Here is a 20,825-nt window from a genome sequence, read left to right as displayed (position 1 = left end):
GTTTCAACCTCTGTTCAATGGGGAAAGGCAGAATAGTACTAAATGTCTTTTTCAAAGTATTTTGGGGAACAAAATCATTTCTAAATAAAAGTCAGTAATTACTTGCCAGGTCTTTTAAGTGTTTTTCCAAATCCTATTTTTTTCCACAATAACGTATCTATTTTAAGAAAGCCTGAAGGGAAAGAAAAACAAGACCGTTTAGAATATAACGTCTCCAGAGCAGCTGCTCTGCAGCTCTATCGAGGACCTTCAAAGCCAGAGCCGGGGAGGCAGTGCCGTCGGCGGCCTGGGGAGACGTGCTGACAGCACCGACGCCACAATTACAGAGGGGGCGGAAAGCACAAGCAACACACCCTCCCCGTCAAATGCTCAACTTCTCTCATCCTCCGCATAAAGCAGCATCGGAAATCTTCAAGAGAAGATTCAAAGAAAAAAACCACTGACGTCTGGTCCTGGCAACGCAGCAAACTGTGCGAAAGCTGAACCACCTCCCCCCCGTTAACACAAGGCAGAAATGCTACATGAAACACCAAAAAAAACCCCAACACCGGGCTTCCCTGGTGGCACAGTGGTTGAGAATCCGCCTGCCAATGCAGGGAATATGGGTTCGAGCCCTGGTCTGGGAAGATCCCACATGCCACGGAGCAGCTGAGCCCGTGAGCCACAATCACTGAGCCTGCGCGTCTGGAGCCTGTGCTCCGCAACAAGAGAGGCCGCGATAGTGAGAGGCCCGCGCACCGCGATGAAGAGTGGCCCCCGCTTGCCACAACTAGAGAAAGCCCTCGCACAGAAACGAAGACCCAACACAGCCAAAAAAAAAAAAAAAAAAAAAAAAAAAAAAACCTCCAACACCACTAATGCCTAACTGTAAGGTGAGGCTTCCCCTAAAAAAATAAGTCAGAAAAGAGGAAGTGAGCTTACATTCCAGTTCTTTTAAAAATCTCTTTTATTTGGGGCAGACACTTTTACCTGAGATGACCCCAGCAATACTAGCTTGGGATGCTTACACGGGACACCCAACAAACTGTCCTGTTTTTGTTTTTAAAAAAGGTAAAGAAATTTAACATAGGGTCTTCCCTGGCGGTCCAGTGGTTAAGACTCTGTGCTTCCAACGCAGGGGGCGCGGGTTCGATCCCTGGTCGGGAAATTAAGATCCCACATGCTGTGCAGTGTGGCCAAAAAAAAAAAAAAAAAAATTAACGTTGATATAATAATTATTCCCAGAGGCATGACCTCACAGATATAGCTGAAAGAAAATTTTTTAAAGGATATTTTCAAATAGCAATACAGCAAATGGTTAAGTTTGAGATCACAGTTGTATCTAAGTAGGAAAAAAGACAATGTTTCCATGTTCTGAAGTGAAAAATAGAACAAGCAGTGAATTTTTAGAAATAAAAGATGTATAGTAACTGAAACTAAAAATGGCTGAAAGAGCAGATGAGACACAACTGAAAATATGAGTGAATTAGAGGAATGCAGGAGAGAAATAAAGATGCAAAAAATACGAGAATACATAGGGGTGAGAATGTCCAACACACATCTACTACGAGCTCCAGCCAGAGCTGGTGAAGGAGGAGAAAGCATCGAGGATATGATGCCTGACGACTTTCCCAAATTAAGAAACACAGAAATTCTCAGCTTGGATGTGCACAATCCTGAGTGAGATAAATAAAAGCGGATTACTATCCAGGCACACTCTGTTTCATTCTTAAACAATTTTAGAAATATCTGGAAAGAAAAAGATTACCTACAAAATGAACAAAAATGGGAGTGTGGCAGACTTCTCTGAAATAAATCTGCAAAGTGCTGGGGGAAAATAACTGCTAATTTAGAATTCTACGCCCTGCTAAAATACTATTCAAGCATAAAGTCACATAAATGATGCTCAAACAGAGACTGAGTTTACCCTTCCCAGAAAAGGAACTACTTCAGAAGAAAACTGAACCTCAAAGGAAAGAATGGATTTCACAGATGAACAGTGTGCAAAGAAAATCAGTAAGCACAGACTGTAATGATGACTGTTTAGGACCTCATAAAGAGGTGGAATGAAACACTTGCCAACGATAACATGGAAGATGGGGGATCAGAGCCCAGATCTTCTACGGTCCTTGTATTGTTCAGGAGTAGAAACAGTAATTCACTTTAGACTTTATTAAGTCAAGGGTGCATGTTAAAAACTTATAGGTAATTACTAAATAATAAAATTAGAATAACTTTTAAATCAGTAAAATGAAAAAAAAAATTCAAAAGAAAGCAGGAAAGGAATAAAAAAAGAGCAAAGAAAACATACACACACACACACAAAGGTGATAGAAATTATTCCAAAATAACGATTATACTAAATAAAAATGGATTAAAATTTCCCCACTAAAAGACAAGAGAGTGTCAAGATTCAGTCATTAACTCCTAAGTGTACACCTGGCCTAAATAAATAAATAAATAAATCACACTTGCACGCAGGGACATGTCCAACAACATTCAATGCAACATTGTTTTTGTTTGTTTGGGGAGGAAGGTTTCTGATCAAGAAAAAAACTTACTTTTTAATTCCTTCTTAACTGCAAAAGCCTTTTATCTCAAATGCCAGCATATACATTTATTTCTAGCTAGTAAAGCACATGAGAATTGCTGCTCTGGAGAATAATTAGGAAAATAATACAATTTTGTTTCTGTAATACATTAAAAAAATGCAAAATGCAAAACAAGAGTGAAGTTTCTGCAAAGGAGAAAGATAGTGTTGGGAGATAATTCTCCAAGGATCTCAATGCAAAATTGTTACATTGGAAATAACGTACATGTCCATCCAAAGAAAAATGGATAAAATGGCATAATAAACTCTAACACTGAAATAATACAGAGAAGTTAAAACTAATGAAATGAAATCCATAAGATTCAACATATATTCTCAAAATATAATGCTGACTGAAAAAAGCTATTTGATAAAGAGTATAAACTGTACACCATTTATGTAAGTTAAAAAAATTGTCTCAGAATATTCTGTAAGTTGTCACATATACATACATGTTTAGTAAAAGTATAAAAACATATCCAGAAAAGAAACGAACTTCAGAAGAAAGTTAAATCTGTGAAGGGGCTGTGCTTTAGATGCATTTTTGTCATGTTTTCCTTTTTAAACAAAAAATTCAAACCAGTAATGTCAATATTTGTTAGGTGCATAGATAAATATAATATTTCTATGATTTTATTTTCCATATTCTGAAGTAGTTTTGGACTTACAATTTTAAGTAAAAATTGCAAAGGGAAAGAAAAAAGTTTTGAATCTATGCCAATTCAGATCACCTATCGAGTTAGCTATCAATCATTCTCTAAAATTACATTTTAAATGTTCTGAATGTTTGATTCATTTCACTGAATTTTCTCACACTACTTCACAACACACAGTTCTAACTGCAAGGGAATAAACAAACACTCAAAATAATCTTGTTTGTAATCTGTGATTTATCTTTGTTAAATAAAGTAAAACATCATTCTGGCATTTGCTTTTTTATGTCTTAATGCTGAAGCCATGCTAACAAGGGGACGGAAAAGATGTGGAAGGAACATTGTAACTACAGCCAGTGAGGTGCGTGAGAGAGACGCAAGGCTGGAGGCACCGTGGGCACCCCCGGGGGCACCGTGATGGGAGAGAAGGCGTCAGGCTCCTCGGGACCACGGGGAGGCAGGAGAGGCTGGGATCACTGCTCTAAAGCCAAGCCCTCTCAAGATGTCACAGAGGAACTGACCTTGAGAAGGGTCCTCAGAAGCGAGACGGGGACTGTCAAACCGAGGCAGGCTTAGGTTTGAAGGAAGTGGAGTTTCTAGGGGGGCAGAGACCCAAAGAAAGGAAGGATCTGGTCTTGGGGGTTTGAGTGGATGGGGCACTGGGGCAGGCTGCTAAGGAGGGCAGCCTGCCGTTCTCTCCATTCAAGTTCAAGGTTGACGTGCTGTGCGTGCTGACCCTGCTTCCTGCTGCTACTGCTGAGCCCCGTGATCCCTGCATGGGGATGCTCCCCTCCGGACCGTGACAAACCAAGCAATTGGATCCTCCCTGCTTTGCTGACGAGAGGCCAGAGGCCAGGAGCAGGGCGGATATACCAAAAAAGTTCCAGGTCAGGACAGAGCAGCCCCCTGAGTGTCTGACATGTTAACTAAGGAGTTATACTACTGGGTGAGCCAGGGGAAACCTGAGTCCAGCCCAGGTACACCCTGCACAATGAGGGAAAAGCCACAATCTGGCATCTGGTGGGTGGGGATTCTCAATCTTGGGGACAAAGGGAAAGATGTGTGGATACACTGTCTGAAAACACAGTGGGGCTTCCATTCAGATGAAACATGCCCTGGACCTGGGAGGTCAGTGGGGAGGGGGGTGAGGTGGGCTGGAGGAGTAGGGGTGTGGGTGGAACGGCACACAAGATTTTTATGTTTGCTATGAGGACACAGGTTTACAAAGCTGAGTGAGTAATGCAAACTAAGTTGTTTCTCTTCTATAACTTGACATTTTATTTGAGCCTTTACCACTGACTGTGATCTTAGACAACACCTAATTTAATAAATGAAAAAATGCTTGCCATGAAGTCCTCTACTCCTAATCTAAAACATACCACTTTCAAACATACTTCTGTTCAGGGATTATGACCTCTTTCCCAGAAATAAACACCAAGTTCATGAGGCAATCAGAAGTAAAGCCACGTCTCTCTTTTTAATTTTCTTTCTACCAAATGCAGAAGCTATGACCAAGTTCCTTCTATATCTTAAAACTCAGTTTCACAGTTATAAGACAGTCATTTGGTTACTTTTCTTCTTCTAGTCATTTTAAAACTTCGTGACTCCTCTCTCATTTCCTTTTTATCTCTCTCTTTCAAGATTTCTCTTCTCTCCTTGCAACAGTTAATTTTCTTTATATTAACCTAGAACTTTGCCAAGGCAGCTGAGAATTCATACCACAGGATTAAACAAACAAAAATATCAATGGCTACATATTTATTTTTAAGATTCTTTACAGACCCAAATATGTAGATAAGCAGGAGGGTAAATAAAGACTAATCGTTGTGACCATGCCAATGGTGTGACCACAGGCAGTGGCTCCAACTCTTGGGATGTTTCCCTGAAATGAGGGCCCAGCTGGGCTCCATGGCCCCCTCAGTTTGTTCTGCTGTAAAACACCATGACTGCCCCGTGTTTCAGTATTCATTGGACTATAAATGCTAAGCAAAAAAAAGAGGAAAAACCAGTAGCTAAAATGAAATTTAAAACTTGACAAAAGATATGTTATAAGGGTATTCCTGAGGGGTTTATGTAAGTACAGGAAAAAAAAAAGTCAGACAAAATCAAAAAGAAATATCATCTAATGTGGGTACTAGGGTTTATTTTCAACTCGGGAATATCTGATCTGGGCCTATTTTTATAAACTTGGTTTAATTTAAGGATTATTGCCCCCTTATCCATTACTTCTCTATGTACTCTACATTGTGGGTTAAGCACGTTACTTTCCTCCTCTGTCTATTTCCTGAATCTCTCTATTCAGGGCTTTGACACTGCTCAACATCTTCCAATGTTTTCGCCAAGCTGTGCTGGAGGGAAATCTGTACTTCCTATTATAATGCTTTTAGAGCCCCCCAAATTCAGCCACATGCACTTGGAAGCAATCTACCCAGCACTCTTCTTCCCCTCTTTACCAGGGAATTACCTGTTTGAGAGGTTAATTATGAAGTTGTAATTATATCTCTAGGGCTTGAGAAACATATAAGGCAGACACTTAAGTTCTGGAAGATTTAATAGTCTTAAGTACTTTTTCTCTAGAATATTGCTAGGCGTAATAATAAACTCTATAAGAGCCTTCTTAAGGAAATGGCTCTACCATCTATCAAGTAGGGGAAAGCAAACGGTTTGCTCTAAGACACCTGACAGCTTGCTGCGGCTTTGTCCCTGGAACACAGAGATGAGCACAGTGCTGGGCCCACTCCTGTGCACTGCCCTTGCCTCCAGGCCCGCAATCTCCATCTCGGAGGCTAATTAAACTGCTTTCGCTCTAGCCAGAAAGGAAGCAAAAAAGGAGTTGTGAGCATTTCACATACTGTCAGGCATAAAAGCAATGATAGTAGCATCTACCAGCCTAGTCATAAAACCTTTACCTTGGCTTATGAAACACATTGGGGGGACCAGACCTAGACCTCTCCCAGCGGCAGTGCCTCTGACGATCAGACACTTGCTTCCCACCAGCTCCTGCATCACACGCACACCCCCGCACACGCCCACACGCAGACGGGGAGACCCCCGTCACAGCCCGAGGCTGCTGGGGAATTCACTGCAAGATTCGTATTGATTTCTCCTCTTTTCTTCTCCTTTACTACTCCTTGGAGAATTAAAGCCACAATGAAAGGTTAAAAATCCAAACAGGAGGTCTTGCAAGTGTTTGTTTTATGTATGGCTTAAGCCTCAGCCCCAGAGATTTAGCAGTAGTTTTGTACTGTAAACCTGAACAGTGTAGTTCTGCCCCTAAAAATGCATACAAATCGTACTTATCACGGAGGGAGCTTTCCTCCCCTTCTAGCTTTAAAGGCTAAGCGACTCTACTGTCAAAATAGGAGGCTTAAGTTTTGATTCCGATGTGTCTTTCACTCTTAATTAAGCCTTCGAGATCATCAAATTTGGTTTTCAACATCCCTGTTATATAGAAAAAATAATCTGGCCTGAACTTAGACCATTCCAACCCTAAACGCAGACCTCACTATCTAGTCTTCTTAGCTTTGAAAAAAATAACCTGTCAAAGCTCCAAGCTGTTTACAGTGATCAGATCAGGATGGAGAGGCTGACCGACCACAAACATACCAAATGAAGACTGCCCACTTCCCTCCCCGGCTGCCTCCAAACAAGAACCAGGCATTTATTAAATGCTTCATAATAAAAGGCTCACAGATCTGTTTTTTGCGTTCTGTTCGTTTTCTACTCTGTGTTCTGCTTGCGTAAGAGTATTTCTGAAAATATTTATTTTAATTCTGAGTATAATACAGAACATAAATAACAAAAGAATCCATAGCAAAGCCTTCTATTTTAGATAGATGTGCCCAGAAGGCACATTTGTACAAATAACTCTGGCGTTTTGAAACATCGATTTTATAACATCCTCGAAACGCATTACCGTACCTGCCCTCCCTGTTCTCTCCCCCCGACGCCTTTCTCCACTTAGGAGCTGCCTTTCTCCACTTAGGAGCACAATTCAGGACGGTGACACGAGTACATTTAAGTGAGAGGAAGCTGTGTTAACCTCTGACCTACCTCACAGAACATATAGAGAGACAGCAGCGTGAGTCCAAGGTTATACACCACTAAAATCCCCCGACAAGAAAACGGCGGCCTATTCTTCATGTATTTTGGTCCCAGCCACACAATTAGCAAGTATAGGATGGAGCAGAGCAAAGTAGGGATATAATTGTCCAGAAGAAACCATCCTTTTACTCTGAGATCTGGAAAATATTAAAAGAAACAACATTTAGTGATTAACAAAGTAGATACAAAAATAGAAACAATGTTTTTCAAACATTCAAACATTAATTAAAACTTCCCAAGCCAACAAAGCAACTGGAAGAGGAACTGTCTTCAATATACAGCCTCAAGGTGAGGCTCACATTCATGTTCTGAATAACGACATGCGTTATTATTCACAGGTTCTGCTAAATAATTTTTAAAAATCCTTTCCAAATAATCTTAAAGAAGCCAAGGAAGGGTTCGAGCCCTGGTCTGGGAGGATCCCACATGCCGCGGAGCAACTAGGCCCGTGAGCCACAACTACTGAGCCTGCGCGTCTGGAGCCTGTGCTCCACAACGAGAGAGGCCACGACAGTGAGAGGCCCGTGCACCGCGATGAAGAGTGGCCCCCGCTTGCCGCAACTAGAGAAAGCCCTCGCACAGAAACGAAGACCCAACACAGCCAAAAATAAATAAATACATAAATTAATTAATTAAAAAAAAAAAAGAAACCAAGGAGAAAGCTCAATTTTCCATTAACTGGATTGATTAACCAGGCTTGCTGAATTATGCATGGGACAAGGAAACCCTAGAAATGGCAGTCTTTGAGCTCCAAAGCCCTCCATCTCAGCCCAGTGTCAGCCAGTCTGCCCAGCATGCGCAGACTCAGAAAACGTGCCACTCAGCCAGCTCAGTGATCGTCTCTGATTCAACAGGCAGCGTCTGCCACGAGTGCCGTGGGCAACAGCAGCGGGGATGATATTTTAAGAAGTGAGGGTGAAGCAGCAATGACCAGGTAAGTGAAGAACAGAAGCTTGAGAGAGAAGACCTATACTGACTCAAGGAAATTACTGGCACAGGAGGGACCTCCCTGGCTCCCCTCCCCTCTCCTAGGCAGGAAGGAGGAGGAAAAGGAAAATTCACTCCAAGTAGCTGCCGGCGGCAACCTGACAGCCCTCCCGTGGCTGGGAGCAAACTCCCTGGCAGCCGGATCCCTTGGGTGTTATATGTTCCCTGCAAGACTCAACTCCATCCTCTGGCTGACTCCCAGGAAGCCATCTCTGCAGCACGCCCCCCTCTGCATCCTGCTACGGTGAACCCCCAAACCTGTAGCCCTTCACTCTACATACCCTCCAAGGCCCCCCCCCACTGTGGAGCTCAGAGGCACATGCTGGTTTCACCTCCGTATCTTCTACGCTGCAGCAGCTAAGTGGGGACAGTGTCTCAGCCCCTTCTTTGAGCTCCTGGCTGGACCATCTTGCTACTCTCTCCAATGCTCTCTCCCTTGACCTTGTAGGACAAGCATAGGTTAAGTGGAGCATACATCCACTTGGGAAACCACCGTCAGTCTCCTTTCTTGCCGACACCCTAAATTCCCCGTGTTTCTTCTCTTGGCTTTAGAGGGAGACGCCCTCCACCCTCTCCCCACTAGTGATGCTAAGGTGGTGGCCACTTCTGCCGAACTGTGCTTCCCAGAAGCCCTTCAGGGGAGCGGCCGCCCCAGTGAGCTTAACAAGATGATTCTTAACCCCTTCTGTTCTCAGCTCTGGGCTGGAAGCCGTCAATTCTGAGAAAACAAGTTCCTCCGTAGCAACTAACATCAGACTGTTACAAATGTTGATGTGTACATAATCACAAACACAATAAATGCGCCCACAAAAACCTCCCATTTCCTTTTACTTAACGCTGTTCTGCACTGTGCTTTTTAAATTTTATCACAGATCTTCATTCTTCTATATGACCAAGTATCCAAGTACTTCCTGGGTGGCTGGCCCCAACCCCAGGCGGTAAATCCTTAGGGATCTAGTCAACTGTGGAGCCCTAACCCACTCCCTGGGGACTGGCTCAGACATAAGCATGTGGAGCAACTGTGGCCACTGAACTCTTGAGGAGATGACAGTTTGTGAAGAGCTCTGGGGAAGAATTTACTTGTTCTTAAAACCGTGCAAATGATCAGACTTCTCCCTCCTCCTCTGGAGGTGCAGCCTAGAGCTGTAGAAGCCACCTTGCAACCACGAAAGGTGGGGAAACCTATATCCTGAGGACAGAGCTGCTGACATACCGAGGATGCAAGGTAGGAAATGACAAGAATGGGGTTCTTGGGTATCATCACGGAGCCCCTGAAGTAACTCAGATCACATAATGTAAGCTAATAATTTTTATTATTGTTTCAGCCATTTAAAATTGGATTTTTGGTCCAGCAACACTCAAAGAAGGCATCGTCCCAACACCAGCACAGAGATAGATCTGCCTTGTTCTTTTCCAAGGGCTGCACACTAATTGAACTTGTCCCCTGCGGATGGGCTTCTAGATTATTTCCAGTTTTGACAAGCGATGCTGTTAAGCACCTTCCTTATACGTATCTTTGCTGAGTCAAAGGACACGAGCATTTTAATTTCAACAGAAAACACAACTGCCCTCCAGAGAGGTTACCCCAAGTTAGACTCTTTCTCCACATCCTCACTATTACCACAGATGGTATCAGCCTTATTTCATCTCTGCCTTACTAACAGATGAAGTTCCTTTTATTGTTTTCTTTTGTATTTTAAAAGACACAAGTGAAACTGAGAATCTTTTCATCTGTTTAAAAGCCTCTTGCAGTTTTCCTAAGAATCTTCCTGGGAACTCCCAAAGTTCCTTCTTTACAACTAAGACATTATAGATGACATTAGAAGAAGGTGTAACATGGAGCTGACCTACTTCCTAAAAGGTAATGAAAGATGAGCAAGAGAGCTCAGGTGTATATATCTAGCCATTGACGTGACACAACACAAAAGGACATTAAAAAGCCCTGAGAATTGTAAAAGGGGAAGAGTTTTAAACTCCTATTGCAGCAGTGCATTTTGGAAGTCAGTTTCAGCTGGAGACTAATAAGAACTGAGGAAACCATGCCACCAGCAGTGGTGAAATCTGTGGCATTCTCAGGCTGCAAGCTTGACAGCAAACCTGAGCTCCAGCCAAAGTCAGCAGAGGGTCACAGCACCTGTGTCTCCGCCCCAGAAGCCAGGGGACCTCAGAGGACTCCAAGCCCCTGGTATCCAGGACAAAGCGTTAGTCTAATCATTGGAAAATGCTCATGTTTTCTAGAATGTCTTTGTGCAATATTTACATGTGCCTGTAACAAGGAGCGGGGGGGAAGGAGGGGGGAGCAAAACCCAAAACCACCTTACCTCGGGGGCCGAGCAATGCCTGGAAATAGGTACTAAGTGATGCATCAAAGTGTTCCATTTTAAAACCTATTAAGAAAAAGAGACATTGATTAAACCTCTACTCAAAATGCCTTTTGTATTTTTTCATAAAACAACAAGAACAAATTCTTTTCAGGGAACATGCTCTGGACAAGGTTAAGTTCCTCATGTTCAAACAATTTCTTTTTAAACTCACAAAAGTAACCTATGGGCTAAGTTCTAATTTGAAAATCAAAAGAAAAGACACAATCCCGTGAATTCACTTTATAAATGAAGCGCCAGTTTTCTGTGCTTCTTTTCTCAGCTCTGTAAAAACTCTCTCTGTGAAGCTGAAATCTCAGTGGGGAGAAGGATGGAGCTGGATAGAAAGGAGGCAGACAGGGAAGAGCCCATTGGGGCAAACAGGACCGCCACAGGGAGAAGACAGTTCCCCTGCTGGGTACTTTTATTAATTACTGTCTTAACGTACTCACGTCCATAGTAAAAAAAAATTCAAACATTTAAAATGAAAAGAGGAGGTAAGAAAAATCTCATCACTTTGCTCCAACACAATCCCTCCACCCCACTGTTAGAAGGAGCCTACTGGTATACTTCCAGAGATTTCTCTCTTTTGAGCACAGAAGAAGTCATGCCAAATGGGAGTTTTTACAATTGCTGGTCATAACCCATTAATAGATGATCAAGTCAACTTCACATTAGAAGTAATAAACTGATCATAATAATCAGAGTGCTTTGCCCTTAGTGAGAATGAATCCTGTCGTGAATCTTCAGTGTTACTGTACCATACTTATGAGTATGATGTACTCAGCTGTGATGTGAAATATATTCTTACTGTGGTAACTGCAAAAAAAAAAAAAAAAAAAAAAAAGGCTTGGAAAAATACTGCCGATTGTTTTCACTGACAACATCTTGGAGATGATCTCCTATCACTGGTTACAGACCTACCTCCATCTTTAAGACTTTATAACTCCCTATCTTCCCCCCATTTAAGATTTACATTTACAGGGTAGCGAAGCATCTTTTCATCTGTGTATTGACTAGATTTTCAAAGTTAGGAGGCAGACGTTTAACTGTCTTGGTCATTACTCTCATAATGAGAGTCATTACTCTCATAGAAACTCACTTTTATGAGTTCATCAGTTTTTCATTAGAGTTCTGAAAATTCAGTTCTGCTTATTCATTCAGTTCAGCAGTACAGTCAGTTACCAGAAACCTGTACTTGTCAGAGTCTTTTACTCTCATAGAAATAACCACAAATATTTTTGCTTCCAAGGGCAAAGGCAGAATTGGTTTCATCAACTAGGCAGTTAATCATTTGCCATCCATGACACCTTGAAAGCAGCAGCGACCAGGGTTCTGTTCCAGCATCTGTCCTGCCCTGGGGGGAGACTCGCAGGGCGCAGACTCCCTCGGCCAGGAAGCCACCAGCTCCCACACACCCAAGTGCCAACCATTTGATATGCCACCTTTGTCATTCAACAGTTACACAACCAGGCAGAAAAGCATGACAGGCTGGCAGGTGATTAAGAGGTTCCACGTTGGGCTCCTTATCAGACAATTTGGGTTTGAAACCCATTTTTTCCACTTAATAGTAATATGGCCTTGGACAAGTTATTTAGCCTCCTACCTGTAACATGTGGGAAATAATAATTGCCCCTCAGGCTGTTAAGAAGAGCAAATGATCTAATACACTAATACCCCTAAGGTCCTTAGAGCAGTGCCTGGCACGCAGCAAGCCCTCCCATAAAGGCTTCCTGCTGTGTGTCTGCCGCAGGGTGCACTCCACAGTGGATACCGCCAGCGCCCGTGTGCCCTGCCCACTAAACTCCCACCAGTGAGCTCACAACGTCCAATGCAAGTCCTAACACCCCCAGGGGGCAGCGATGGAAGGTGGGATAGTTGACAACGTCTCAGGAGAGAGGCACCTATCAGCGTGAAGCATTATCTGAGCATGAAAGATGAGGCTGAAATGAACGTACTAAACCTGCCGTGTACAAAGGATTGTCGAATAGGGAAAAACACAAAGAGCTCGCCTGGAGGCCTAGAACAGACTAGACTTTCACGATGGGGGAGAAGGCACATGCTGAGCACCAAAACCAACCGAGTCTGCCAACAAGCAGATGTTGGAAATGATGCATATACGCATTAACAACAAGCTGTAGAAGTCCTAGCAAGTAACAGCATTCTGGGATCTAACATCAGGAGCACACCTGACGAAAACAGTAAGAACATCATTCTCATTTTTAACTAAGAGCCCTTTCACAGGAGCCTGTAACCAGTTTTGGTTTCTATGTAGGGAGGATGTAGAAAAGCTGGAAACAGAAGTAAAGGAGTGCTCAAAAATGACAGGAAACAGACCTGTGGGGTGGAGGTGGGGGGAGAACATCCGTGGACTTCGGGAAAAAATGAGGCCCAGGAATGGGTATAAATGACCCATCGTTACAAAGATGACAACGCTGACGTCATGGCAACAGAAAAGCAGCCTGGCTAAACACAAGGTAAAATTTCAGTCCAATCACTCTGAACCCAGCAGCAGGCCCCCAGAAGAGACTATGGGATCTAGTATGTGGTGATACTGAAGACTTCTGTTACAGGCCGTCTGTCCTGAACAATCCGAATCTGAACCCGTCCTGAGCCCTGCAGGAGGCGGCAGCACAGGGGCTCATTCTAAGACGGAACATCTCCACACGCTTCTGTCAGTAAGGGCCCAGCTGTTCTTAGACCACATTTCTTCTCAGCTTGAGAATTCTCTCAGGCTTGCAGAACTTTTCACCATCAAACTTAGGAACACGTCAAAGAGCTAGCCGAACAATCACAACAGTAGTAATTTTCAGAGAGAGTTGCTCATAATTCCTGAAATGTCTATGTTGAAAAGGGGGAACATGAGGCCCTAGCCAGCAGAGCCCCTGGCCGGGGAATCGGAGGCCTGGCTGTGGGCTGGATGTGGCCTCGTTCGTGGCTTTCCCCATCCTCTCCCCCAGCCACGCCCACAACTGGACACATCCCGTGACCTTCTCAGAAGGGGCTGTTTTCACACCGGTCACCAGGAGGCTTCTCCAGCAAAGGTTTGCTTTCATCATCGCAGCACAGTGCCGTGTCCCTGTCCAGCCAGCCACACGTCCAGATCCCTTAATACCATGGATTCATTTCTCATTCACACCACACGCTTACCAAGCGCCTGCCCCGTGCCAGGCGCAGAGGCAGAACGGCCCTGACGGGTGCAGCAGGGAACAAAATTCCAGGCTGGGCAGGAACACACACGTAAAATATGTTACGTAAAGTGACTGTCAGCAAGAAAAAATAAAGCAGGGTAAAGGGGATGGGATCATGGAGCGAAAATTTACTTTGGAAAATGCGGTCGTCACTCAGATAAGGTGATCACAGAGCAGAGAGAAAGGGCACTCCTGTTTGAGGGCCAGCTGGGGGCAGTGGCCTGGGGCCATCGCCCCTCTGTCCTCCCCTCCCCGCCCACTGGGGTTCACAGAAATCAACCCCACGGTGCGGGGAGCTCGTGGCCACCGGCTGGCAGGGGAGGCGGCACCTTAGCTGCACTCACACCCATCCCCGCGTCCCCTTCGCAGCTCCCGGGCTGGCCCGCCTGGCAGGAACAGGACAAAAGGTCCCAGCAAGTGAATTCCTCCCACCGGGCCCGCCCGCCCTGCTGGGCGAACTGCGCACTTGCTGAGCAGCCTGTGGGCTGAGCTGTGCTCTTTTGTACTTTTCTAAAGGAACGGGAGAGGCACAGGGCCCTGCAAAGCCCTTGACACTCTGCCTGGCGATCTGGGATCACGGGAATGGCATGACCCACTTTACACAAGGTGTCCAACCGCACGGCCAGGTCTGTGGCCTGCCTGACTGCGGCAGATCCCCATCTTCCAAGCTGCACGTGGGCTGGGAACGTCACTTCTTAACAACCAGCCAACCTACTGGCAGCTTGGGCGAGCTGGGCCACGCAGGCACACAGCTGCTCTGGACAATTGTACTAGCAGGGACCAAGCCCAGGCGCTGGGCCCACGCAAGAGGAGCTCTGGTCCTGAGCGCAGCAAAAGAATAAGCCATTCTTTGATGTGACTGGTTCCCCACACTGAGACAGGAAAAAGGGAGAGTCAGCACCTCCCAGGGGCCAGATCACGCTGACACCAAGCCAAGCATCGCCTCCCCACCCTCTTTAACCAGGAGTCTCTGGCACTCGCTCAACCTGCGGGGCCTCCCAGAATGACAGGTCACGACAGGGAGTAATCAGATACATTAAGGAAAATTCCAACCACAACAGCATCCAAAAGCTCTTCACGAGTTCAAGGGCCACACACAGAAAATGACAACAGTGAAAACAGGATAAGGGCAGAAAACACGGGCAGGTAAATTAAAATAGATTTTAAAGAACTCTTGTACGCACATTTCCCAGAAGACACTCTTAGTTGAAAGCCACTTCCCACTATCAAATTCTGGAGTGTTTTTGGTAACTATGCAGCTGTATTACAATTGCGCCTCATGCTAAGTATCTCACTAAGAAAAGAAATGATTACCTAGGGCCAGCAATTACCCTGTATTAAAAGAGGATGAGAGAGCATTCAGTACACCTTCATCTAAATCAAGGATTAGTTCTGTGACCCGTGGCAAGTTCCTGGCACGTGCACTACATATTTTAGGGTTGAGGTGAGCCTCAGGCCTAAATTCAAGAGAAACGTTCAAACTACCACAGCTCAGAATACACAAACCTGGAAATACCTGATGAAAACAGGGCACAAAAGGGCAAAACCTGAATCCCCCAAAGAGAGCCGGGCTCCTGTGGAAGACCCATCTGTCCATGAGTTAGCTCTCCGCAGGAGCAGGCCCAGGTGAGTCATCTGCGTAAGGCTGAACAAGCATTCGTTTTCACTGTGATCTAGTATCACACAGAATTTGCTGGAGGCTTGAAATAAGACACAACAAGCTTTACGGCAAACCAGTGCCCCCCACCCCTTTCCACGTGGCCCACAAGAGAGACAACAAACTGTGAGCAAATGGGGTGGTGGGGTGGCCACAGGGAAGGTCGCTGGGGTTAAGGAGAGCTGCTCCCACCGCGATTCTCAAGATGAAGTTACTGGTCTTGGTAAGAATGCAAATGTTGAGAATCTTGGCCATTTATACCTGGAGCAGGAGAAAGTGAGAAAGCTACCAAGCACGTGAAAAGTGCTGGGATCTTAAGGCAAATTTGTTTTAAAGGATAGCAAGATTTTAAAAAATTATCATCGTAAAGGAAGTTAATTACCTAAACCCACAACCAGGCTGTTTGCTGACTCTAAAGCTTAGCAGTGACGATTTATTTTCAGGGTCAAGCCCTGGTTTTTCTTGCTGCCAAGGCAATGGTGGCAGGGAGCAGTCAGCTTGCTTTGAAAGCCCCCTGTCCTGTGAAATCAGTCAAGTCACATTGCTTTTGGTTCAAAAATGTGTTTACTGCAGACATTTAACTACTGTTAGCTTCCTCATCGTGTCCTGTTTTATTTATTTATTCATTTAGAATTGTCGCAGTTCATCTAAAAATGAGTCAGCTAAACAGAGCTTCCAGCTCCCAGGGGTCAGGAGGAAATCTCCCTCCACTTTCTATTCTCCAACCCATTCATCCCCTTAACAGTCAACTCCTGTTAAGCAGGCATGGGAACATTCCAAGTTGCTGCCAATAACACAAAACATTAAATGGTGCTTTAATTTGGTAGTCACAACACTGTTTCTTGAATTTAAAAAGGTTTTTCTTGGTTGGAGAAAATCAGCTTGGGAATGAGCGGAGGAAAATAACCACATCTGCTCAGAAATGTTAAAATATACAACTGTCATAAAGACCCTAAGGGGAAAAACATCTAAGCACTAACAAGCTTCCAGATATGAAATCAAGTTGACAAGAGAATCCCTTTAGAGTGCTGGCACTTAAAAAGAAGATAACTCCGGATTAAATCTTGGCTCGGGAGAAATTATCTGCCACATCAACAGTGGTCCCCTCATTTCGACAATCCAGGAACCTATGCTTACTCTCATTCCCCCATAGGCTTCTCATACTCTCTTATCCTCATTCTAAGGGCACATCCAACTCTCGTTAATACTCTGATGGAGTCATTTTCTCCTACCGTACAGCAAGCACGTGAGAAAGGACACAGCTCTAGCTGGGCTTCAGGCCAGTCACTGCAAAGCTGGGGCACCACCAAGTCCTGCTACAGGTCAGCGCTGCGGTTAAAGGCTGAGCCCCTCGTTCTGGTGTAATGGACAACTGGGGCGGGGGAGGGGACTGTAAATGCTGCCACACTCAAGTTCTCCCTTATACAAAAGTTAGATGAGACAGGTTGAAAGGGAAGCCCACGTCACCTCCAACTCCTTGGTTGCAACCAGTTAACTGAAAAGCACTATTCTAACCATTGCCGGAGAAGGACATTCTATTCTTCTAAAGCGGTGGAGGGTCACACCCACTCTGTTCTTAAATGAATCATCTGTGGTCCTTCCTCTCTGTTCATTCTGTCTTCACCTTTTCTCCAAGTCCCAGGTTAGGTGTCAAGTGACTCTCCCTTGGCCTCTAGTAGCTTCTAGGGGAATTCTTATTCAGAGCTAAGGAACAGAACATATCATCAAAGTTCTTCCCCAGTAAAGACCTCACACACCAACCCACTTACCCCACAAGCATCTGGAGAGGGGTTCACAGTAGAAAATTACTCTTGGATGACTCAATTCTCATTTGAAATCAGAAGAATAAAACCAGTGACATTTGGCTTCGGCTGAAGCACACTGTCATTTGGAAGAAGACAAAGCGCATATAGACACAGAAAGCCCCTTGCCGGTGGATGAAGGCCAGACTGCTGCGGATGGATGGAGAGCTCTGCTCCCACAAAGAGCTTTGCTGACAGTAACTCATCAATCCACACGAGGCTGCGGTGAGACAAGGTGAAAGATCCGAGGACCGGGATCAGGCCTTCCCATGACTGGTTTTACTTCTGCGCTCCTGGTGATGCTGAGAGTGACTGCCCTTCATGCCACCAGTCATCGGAAAGGCAGCTGAATATTTAACAAGCGCCTACTATGTGCCAAGCAGTATACAGTACTGCTCGTTAGGAAAACGACAGTGACAGAGACAGACATCACTCTGCCCTCCTGAAACAAAGTGGTTAGCAGTGTGCAAAGACCCTGTGGGGAGCACTGGTCAGGAGCCCGATAGCCAGGGTTCCGGTCCCTGCTCCACCACTTACTAGCTGTGTGACCTTGGGCCAGTTACTTAATTTCCTCACCTGTAAAAGAAGGGCCATTGACAGTGCCTTCTCCATGGGATTAAATGAGTTAATAATATATGTAAAATATTTACAATCATGCATGCACACAACAGATGCAAACGTTATCTGTGTTATTATCATCATTACAAAGACCTCTGGCACTGACCAATTTCACATTCAATGTTCATGAGAGTTTTTGCTAAGCCATAGACTGGTGTCCCCTGCAAAGTCCACGGGCAATGAAACCATCCCACATCCACACCTCACAGCTCTGGCATTCATTCTCTACTTTGGATGGGATGACATAGTATGTGCAAATCCAGGAGACTTTTAAGAGTCTCTAGATAAATTCTCTGGAATGTTAAGGGGACACTGCTCACTGACTTCTGAGTGGAAGAGAAGATCAGTGTTCATACCATCAGCACAGAGCAGAAGTCAGTCTGTATCTGACATGCCTTTTGTACTCCTAGCAACTAGCACATGGTAGATGCCCAATGAGTTCATTCATTTACTACAGCTGCAGAGGGGGCTGAGATGCCAAAGGTCACAGACTTTGGGTGGAGCCGAAGTTTGAAGCCAAGTCTCCCACCCCACAACCTACCGCTCTTAAAATAGCCGGTATGGGGGCTTCCCTGGTGGCGCAGTGGTTGAGAATCTGCCTGCCAATGCAGGGGACACGGGTTCGAGCCCTGGTCTGGGAGGATCCCACATGCCGCGGAGCAACTAGGCCCGTGAGCCACAATTATTGAGCCTGCGCGTCTGGAGCCTGTGCTCCACAACAAGAGAGGCCGCGATAGTGAGAGGCCCGCACACCGCGATGAGGAGTGGCCCCCGCTTGCCGCAATTAGAGAAAGCCCTCGCACAGAAACGAAGACCCAACACAGCAATCAATCAATCAATCAATCAATCAATCAATAAATAAATAAATACAAAAAACAAAAAAAACCCGGTATGGCCTTTCAAGGGGCATCTTCATAAGATCATTGTAAAGAGGATGGTGACAATATGTATTAGTGGTTTTGAGGTCACACGGCTTTACCCATGAGAATAAATGCAGAATTGATTTTAAATAACACTATCAAGTTAAAAAACAAAAACAAAACCAGTTGTATTCACAGTGGGATATTACTCAGCCATAAAAAAAGAATGAAATATTGCCATTTGCAGCAACACGGATGGATCCAGAAATTACTATACTGAGTGAAGTAAGTCCGACAGAGAAAGACAAATATCATATGATATCGCTTATATGTGGAATCTAAAAAATAACACCAATTAATTTATATACAAAACAGAAACAGACTCACGTAGAAAACAAACTTATGGTCACCAGAGGGAAAGGGGGGTGGAGGAGGGATAAATTAGGAGTACTATGGGATTAACGGATACAAATTACTATATGTAAAATAGATAAGCAACAAGGATTTACTATATAGTACAGGAAACAATACTCAATATCTTATAATAACCTATAACGGCAAATAATCTGAAAATATATAACTGAATCACTTTGCTGTACACCTGAAACTAATACAATATTGTAAATCAACTATATGTCAATTAAAATTTTAAAAGATCAGTTGTAGGGACTTCCCTGGTGGCACAGTGGTTAAGAATCCGCCTGCCAATGCAGGGGACACGGGTTCGATCCCTGGCCCGGGAAGATCCCACATGCCGCGGAGCAACTGAGCCCGCGTGCCCTAGAGCCCGCACACCGCAACTACTGAGCCCACACGCTGCAACTACTGAAGCATGCTTGCTTGAGGGCCTGCGTGCCACAACTACTGAGCCCGTGTGCTGCAACTACTGAAGCCCATGTGCCTAGAGCCCGTGCTCCTCAACAAGAGAAGCCACCGCAATGAGAAGCCCGCGCACCACAACGAAGAGTAGCCCCCGCTCGCTGCAACTAGGGAAAGCCCTGCGCAGCAACGAAGACCCAAAGCAGCCAAAAACAAACAAAATGAAAAAACACAAAAACCAAAAACAACCAGTTGTATTCACTCATGATGCTTGGTAAGAGAGACCTTAGAAATCTCCATATTAAGACCTATTTGGGAAGTCAGCGGGAAAAGGGTGGCAATCCTCCTTGGCCTCATTTTCATATGCCCATCATCACTTCCACTATCTCAATCAGTGATAAAATTATAGGCTTATGTTTAAAGTGTTGTGATTGTCAGTTATACTGCAATTATCTGCTCATTTGTTCATAATCCCCATTAAGCTCCAAGCTCTTCAGGGCAGAACCTCTGATGTTCCCATCTGTGCCTTCAGAGCCTGGATCTGTGCCTGACAGATTGCCGACTACTGGCTGAAACTATGAATGAATGAATGCCTTCACATCTTTCAGTTTCACATCAATGGGTTTTCCAATCTGTCCGCATCTCACAATCACCTAGAAGCTTTAAAAAACAGATTTCTGGGACCCACCCCTAGAAACTGATTCAGTAGTCAAGAGGCTGAGAAATTTGTTTTTTTTTTTGAAAAGTTCCTCAGGTAATTTTGATGAGCTGCCAGCCTTCTTGGGGAACTACTGCTGTGTATATAAACTGGGCTTTGGGACTAATGAAATCTGTTGCAGACAATATCCATGTATTGTATTACAATGACAGAGTCTAGACTAGGACAGGGGTCAAGGAGAAAATGTTTTTCATTCCTACAAATTAGGTTACAATTCCCTGTTTGCTGTAACTCCACCAGCTGGGGCGGGGGATGGGGGAATCATCTCTTAAGCTGAAATAAACCTCATTAAGTCAGAGATCAGTTCTCCTACCTTCTAAACACAGTGTTACACAGCACATATAACATACAGCCAGCAGGCATGAAGTAGTGTAAGCCCTTCGTCCACTCTGGAATGTTGTTATAAAGAATACCACCCCCCCTCCCCGACCCCCGCCCCCGGCAGGAGGGGGGACCCCTTACCCTCTGTCAGCATTTCCCAGTCTGA

The 20,825-nt window shown here is 44.7% G+C and overlaps 1 protein-coding gene across 3 annotated transcripts in view; it reads right to left on the bottom strand.

Annotated features, from left to right (window-relative positions):
• Nucleotides 1-20,825, bottom strand: part of ELOVL5 (ELOVL fatty acid elongase 5) — a 62,822-nt gene that overhangs the window by 14,503 nt on the left and 27,494 nt on the right. Inside the window, exons 2-3 of one of the 3 annotated variants that reach the window (XM_036868824.1) lie at nt 10,635-10,700; nt 7,276-7,463 (exon numbers count right to left, since the gene is read on the bottom strand). In XM_036868824.1, the coding sequence (XP_036724719.1) occupies nt 7,276-7,463; nt 10,635-10,692 (246 nt within the window). In that variant the 5' untranslated portion in view covers nt 10,693-10,700. Of the gene's footprint in view, nt 1-7,275; nt 7,464-10,634; nt 10,701-13,663; nt 13,757-20,825 lie in introns of those variants that run through there. The other 2 variants (XM_036868825.1, XM_036868826.1) reach the window with 2 other exon arrangements.

The sequence above is a fragment of the Balaenoptera musculus genome, chromosome 11 (assembly GCF_009873245.2).
Source record: "Balaenoptera musculus isolate JJ_BM4_2016_0621 chromosome 11, mBalMus1.pri.v3, whole genome shotgun sequence".
NCBI lineage: Eukaryota > Metazoa > Chordata > Mammalia > Artiodactyla > Balaenopteridae > Balaenoptera > Balaenoptera musculus.
The sequence above is the reverse complement of the archived record's forward strand: the minus strand, read 5'-3'. Positions and strand labels throughout refer to the sequence as shown.